The sequence below is a fragment of the Lactuca serriola genome, chromosome 5 (genome assembly GCF_051521515.1).
Source record: "Lactuca serriola cultivar US96UC23 chromosome 5, Lser_US96UC23_V15, whole genome shotgun sequence".
Taxonomy (NCBI): Eukaryota; Viridiplantae; Streptophyta; class Magnoliopsida; order Asterales; family Asteraceae; genus Lactuca; species Lactuca serriola.
The window spans coordinates 361,863,550-361,870,025 of record NC_136412.1 but is presented as its reverse complement, the minus strand read 5'-3'; the positions used below and the strand labels follow the sequence as shown (position 1 = coordinate 361,870,025).

Below are 6,476 nucleotides of genomic sequence, written 5' to 3'. Positions count from 1 at the left end.
CCTAGATTGACAGTGGCAACAGTGCTAGTGGTGACACCAGCTCCAGCGACCATGTGGATTACTGATGGCCGGTAGGGCAAGACAAAGGCTCCACTGGTGAAGAGCCGAGCCTTCTAGTTGACTACCGAGGAGGCACGCGCTGCACCCAATGTGGTGACAGGTATGATTTCTTCTCCCTAACTTTTATTATATGTTGATCATGATATTTATGTGCCATGTTATGTGTTTTGTTTAGGATCGTTCCATGTGAACGGTATTCCGGTTCAAGTGTTGTTCGATTCGGGTGCTACTCGATCATTTGTCTCTCTTGGACTTAGCAAGAGGTTCCCTGAGTCTTCGTGCATGTTGGATTGCCCTCTAGAGGTCGAGATTGTTGATAACCGATCAGTTCGAGCATCAGAGGTTTTTAAAGATTGTGTTTTGAGGCTGTTCGAGGAGCGCTACTTGGTAGACTTGGTTCCTTACCATTGCGTGGGAACAAGGTCATCATCGGTATGGACTGGTTTAGCCTTAATGGGGCTATGATAGACTATGCACAACATTTGGTACAGGTTAGGACCCCAAGTAGGGAAGAGCTGGTGATTCAGGGCGAGAGGCCACAACGTGGACCAACTTTATGCTCAACAGCTAGAGCTAGGCGCTACCTTCAGCAGGGTTGTGCAGGGTATGTCGCCTATGTTATCGATACCTGGGAGGCGGGTAGGGCGACGGTGAGTGATGTACCTGTTGGATTGATGTCTAAGTCCATAACTATATTTGGTATGTACTTGACCCGATCCGGCATGGTCCATTTGGGTTGCACTTCACCGACACAATTTATATGGATAGTTTTTTGAGAATAGTATATTTATGATTTATATTAATATATTATAAGTTCTAATAAATTAATATGGAATCATATTATTTAATTAGTATTGATCAAGACCTAATTTAGAATTAATTAAGTGATCAAAATGAACTAATTAAATATGGACTCTTATATATATGGAATGGGCTAAGCTTTCATGGATAGTCCATGGAGTGTTTAACCCATGGATCATATGAAATGAAAGGTCATGGGTTTAACCATACTCTCCATACTATATAAAGATGTCCTTGGTTGGTGAATTTGACACTAGTGTGGGTATACTAAATAGCTGATTTCACTAGAGAGAACCAAAGTATTCTTATTCTCAAAGTCTTCCAAGGTGTTTTTGGTGATTTGTGATTCCACTTGAGGCTTCCACACTATTGGGGCTAAGCTCTTAAAGCTTGAAGACATCAAGCTACACCAAAAGATATGTCATCTAACTAGTCTTTGTAGTATAGTTGCTTCATTATATGCTAGTTAGGATTAAAGCCTTGGAAAATTCATATTTGCATGTATAATAGAGAAAACATAGATCCAAGGTTTATAGGGTTGCATGTACACCATATGAGTGTTAGAATGCTCAAAACCCAACAATGGTATCAGAGCCTAGACTTGTTTTCTTGTTATTGTTGCAAAATTGGCTGAAAAATCGAGTTTTTCACAATTAAAATTACTTCAAGATTGTAACCAATGTTACATTGTGTATATAACTAACCCACATTGCTAAATTTCTTAAGTATTAATATCACATCTAAATGCATTTTATGAAAGTGCCAACACCATACCTATATATTTGTCACTAAATTCGGAGGTCTCATACAACCGCACCACTTGCACGTCTTGGCCGCCACTGTTTAACACTTTATAATTTGAAGGGAAAGACATCCAAACAATATTTCTGTTTACAATTGTGGAATATATATATATATATATATATATATATATATATATATATATATATATATATATATATATATTAAAATAACACATAGTGGAAAAAGGCACCGAAAAGTGACCAACAGTGCTGTCTCAACATTTTTGACTTTTTATTAATCAAATCGAAAAACCACTCGAATAAAGCATAATTACCCTTCCCTTTAATCCTGCATGCATTCCTCTCGCTTTTCAAACACACAAACACACACACACATATGCCTCGACTCAGCTGAGCCAAACTGGGTTTTATTCTTGTTGTTGAAGGAATGGGTGTTGTTACCATGAGTGAATTGAAGCCAAGCATCTCTGGAAAACGATCGTTTCGACCAAGTTCCAGTACACGGCATGTTATCGAATGGTAAACACCTGTTTCTAGCTTTGAATTTCATTTGATATTTGGAATTACTGAATAATTACAACAGAAACAAGATTCAAATTCATGAGCTTCCTTGTGGAGATAGAAATTCTTTGAATGGCGCAAAATTTACGATTATATATATATTTTTTTTGGGTGTGAAAATTCATTATTGATGGTAAACCTTCTTTCTATAAAATCTATATGGAAGTGAATTATTAACAGAAATATATTTCGAACCCATAACTTTCGAAAAAAAATCTTATCTTTAATTCAGTAATTTAATATATTTTTTCAAGAATTTCTGAACTTACTTACGGTAATATATAAATGCTAGAGTTGGTTCCATAATTACTTGGGTATTAATTAATGAATTATTAGAAATGCATCGCTAGATGTGTGTTCGTTTATGAAAAAAAAAATGCCCTTTGGAAAAGTAATGTCAAGATTTTTTTTTCAAGACCCACAAAGATTCTTTTGGTTTCAAGAATTTCTGAATTTCCTTACAGTAATTTATAAATGTTGAGTTTAGATTTCATAATTAAGTATCAAGTAATGAATTATTAGAAAGATATGAATAAGAAAGACGTTCTTTGTTTTTACTTTCAAGACCCATATAAAAAGCCTATCTTCCTGAAATCTTATATATTCAGTTAATTGACATGGAAAAAACTTTGATATCTTAAGCAAACTCTAATCATCCGAGCGTAAGGTAATTGATTCTTTTGTCTTCGAAGAAAATGTTACCAGGTGTTTAGATCATTAGATGCGTGTTTAAACTTTAAACTGATTATTAGTTTTACTGTTTAGTGATTGAGTATGTAAGAACCTATACTACAAAAGCAGATATTTAAGATAAATATAAAAATATTTATTTATTTATAACTTTATAGGCACTTTTAAAAAAAAATTGTTATAAGTAATTCATTATCTAATTTAATAATAATAACCTACAAAACACAAATCCAACACCGACTAGTTAGCGAGTTTTAGCTTTTTTCTTGTAAATATATAATAATAATAATAATAATAATAATAATAATAATAATAACCACCGACTCCGATATGATACAAGTGAATTGGAAGGCGGAAACGTAATTTTTCTTTTAAGATCTTGAAATTATTGTAAACAAGTCTGAACAATGAGGAGTAGGGACAAGATGTGCATTGACCATGACATATCAAGACTTGTGTGCCAATGGATTCTAACATGAAACCTCAAACTTTGAACATGTTGATGCAAAACTTGCTAACATCCCATGAAAATTTTGAATCAAAAGAGGCCTCTCACATGGTTGAAAATGACGGAAATTTTATTCGAGTTTCGTCATAGAAGAAAACAAAAAGAACAAATTGTTTCATGTTTAATGATGGGGCCACATGTCCCCCCTCAAGTTCTTCAATTTCAATCATGGAACCAGATATTCAACTCCCCTTTTAGAACTCTCATACAAATCCCAGCTGCTGCTTCATTTGTGTTCTTGGGTGTTTTCACCTTTTTTGGATTGAAATCCTTGAAATCAATGATTCTTCAGCAATATATGTAACGGATTGTAATCCCGAGGATGAATTTGTGTCAAAAAAAAAAATGCTTGATATATATGTGTTCATGATTCATGTGTGTTCTTCATGTTTTGATGGTTCCGAAGCACTTATTATGGGTGAATCCGTTGTGAACCTTTTCCGAACGTGAATAGATTTCGTGTGATATATTATAGAGATCAAAAAGAGTAATAATGGATCTTTCTCATAACAGGCCAATATCCGATGTTTCCAGCGATCTGACAATCGATGTAGGATCAGCAAGTTTTGCACTTCATAAGGTACGTACAACTCATATCTTCCTGTCACTTTCTGTCGCAATTGTATGATGATGTACTTTAGTATTTAAACCGTTCTTTTTGTTGCAGTTCCCATTGGTTTCGAAAAGTGGAAGGATCCGGAAGCTTCTAATGGAAGCTAAAGACTCCAAAGTTATACGCATAAATCTTCATAATGTACCTGGTGGATCCGAAGCATTTGAACTCGCTGCAAAGTTTTGCTACGGAGTGAATGTCGAGATCAATCTAGCGAACGTGGCAAAGCTTCGCTGCACGTCTCATTTCTTGGAAATGACTGAAGAATTTTCTGATAAGAATCTGGAAACGCGTACAGAGACATTCCTGAAAGAAACTGTTCTTCCTAACATAACCAGTTCGATTTCAGTTCTACACCATTGCGAAAACTTGTTACCGGTGTCGGAAGAGATTAATCTAGTCACAAGAATCATTACAGCCATCGCGAATAACGCTTGTAAAGAGCAGTTAACTTGTGGGTTATCGAAGCTAGAGAGTAACTATCCTTCAAAACCAGTACTTTTACCATCGGAATCGGACAACTGGTGGGGGAAATCGTTGACTGTTCTTAGCCTCGATTTCTTTCAACGGGTCTTGACAGCAGTGAAGACGAGAGGCCTAAAACAGGATATGATCGCCAGAATCTTGATGAATTATGCACAGAATTCGCTGCAGGGATTGTTCTTGAGAGACCCCCAGCTCCTAAAAGGAAGTTTCTCTGATCTGGAATTGCAGAAGAAGCATAGAGTGATTGTTGAAATGATCGTTAGTTTATTACCCACACAATCCAGAAAAAGCACTGTTCCAATGGCGTTTCTTTCAAGCTTGCTCAAGTCTTCAATCATGGCATCCACATCCACAGCTTGTAGGTCTGATCTGGAGAGACGAATCGGTCTGCAACTCGATCAGGTGATACTCGAAGACATACTCATCCCAGCAAATTCACATGGAAACAATCATACACAGCTTTACGACACTGACTCAATCTTCAGGATCTTTTCTATCTTCTTGAATTTGGATGAAGATGATGATGACGATGATAATCTGATGAGGGATGAAGGTGAAATGGTGTACGATTTCGACACACCTTCATCACCAAAACAGAGCTCCATCCTCAAAGTGTCAAAGCTACTTGACTGTTTTCTTACAGAGATTGCGATAGATTCGCATTTACCCGCATCCAAGTTCATTGCACTAGCGGAATTGCTCCCGGATCATGCTCGATTGGTCAATGATGGATTATATCGAGCCGTAGACATTTTTTTGAAGGTGAGAAATGTGTTTTTATACGTAAAACGCCCCTAGCTTGAAATGATACATGGGTGCATTCCCGATTTCAATATTGTATGATGGAATTTTGTGGTGGAATGGCAGGTTCACCCAAATCTAAAGGATTCGGAGCGTTACCGGTTGTGCAAAACAATCGACTGCCAAAAACTGAGTCAAGAGGCGTGTAGCCACGCGGCTCAAAACGAACGTCTCCCGGTGCAAATGGCGGTTCAGGTGCTTTACTTCGAGCAAATCCGGCTTCGAAACGCAATGAATGGGGGCCACAATCACCTCTTTTTTGGGTCATTAAACACCCAGTTCCCGCAGCGTTCAAGCAGCGGTGCAGGAAGTGGGTGCATCTCTCCTAGGGACAATTACGCGTCCGTTAGGAGAGAAAACAGGGAGCTTAAACTAGAAGTGACCCGAATGAGAATGCGGCTTACAGATCTTGAAAAAGATCATGTTTCGATGAAACAAGAGCTTGTGAAGTCGCATCCTGCAAACAAATTGTTTAAATCATTGACCAAGAAACTTGGGAAACTGAATACTTTGTTTAAGTTTAAAGATGTTAGGGGTGTTGGAAGCAGACCGGGTTCCGAAAGCCGATTCTTGTTTCAGAAACGAAGGCGTAATTCTATTGCGTGATTGGTTTATCAATGATTTTTGTTTTGTGTAGTGTGATTGTGAATACGAAAGAGTGTGTATAGTTGTAGTGTTTTATGGTGAGGTTTTTCTTGTTTCAAAACTGATAAAAAGAAATTGTTTAGAATAACTCACAGATTTTGAATTCCAATTTTATGTATGTTGTTGTGAATTATTAGAAACATGAACATGACAAATGTTTTATCATAAAATATAGTTATTGGAATATTTTTTAAAGAAAGGTATTCCATTTTAGGGGGTGTCTTCTAGAATCTAGACCATTGGATTACTTTAGACAATGAAGCAATAAATGGTGATGGCCAAAGGGTCAAGCCCATTCGATTTTGTGGCTTACTCATATAATTGTATAAGGGATTTTATAATTGTTGTTTGGTTCGATGAGTTATAGGTATCATTGAATCTAAGAGCACCCACATCGGTGCTCTTGCGATCCATTGTTAATTAAGCATCATCTTTAAACTGTTGCAAACAACAAAACAAGTGGGCCATTTAATATTAAATTCATTAAAATAGATAATGTAATTAAATATTATTAAATATCGACATTATGTGTTTGCAAGGCTTGCAA

General features: G+C 36.6%; 1 protein-coding gene across 1 annotated transcript; it reads left to right on the top strand.

Annotated features, from left to right (window-relative positions):
* The first annotated feature begins 1,941 nt into the window (after nt 1–1,941).
* Nucleotides 1,942–6,038, top strand: LOC145055718 (BTB/POZ domain-containing protein At1g03010-like). Its single transcript, XM_079004102.1, has 4 exons — nt 1,942–2,144; nt 3,898–3,964; nt 4,052–5,245; nt 5,351–6,038. Exons 1-4 carry the CDS (start codon nt 2,053–2,055, stop codon nt 5,888–5,890), a joined length of 1,893 nt encoding a protein of 630 aa, XP_078860228.1. The 5' UTR covers nt 1,942–2,052; the 3' UTR covers nt 5,891–6,038.
* The last annotated feature ends 438 nt before the right edge of the window (nt 6,039–6,476 follow it).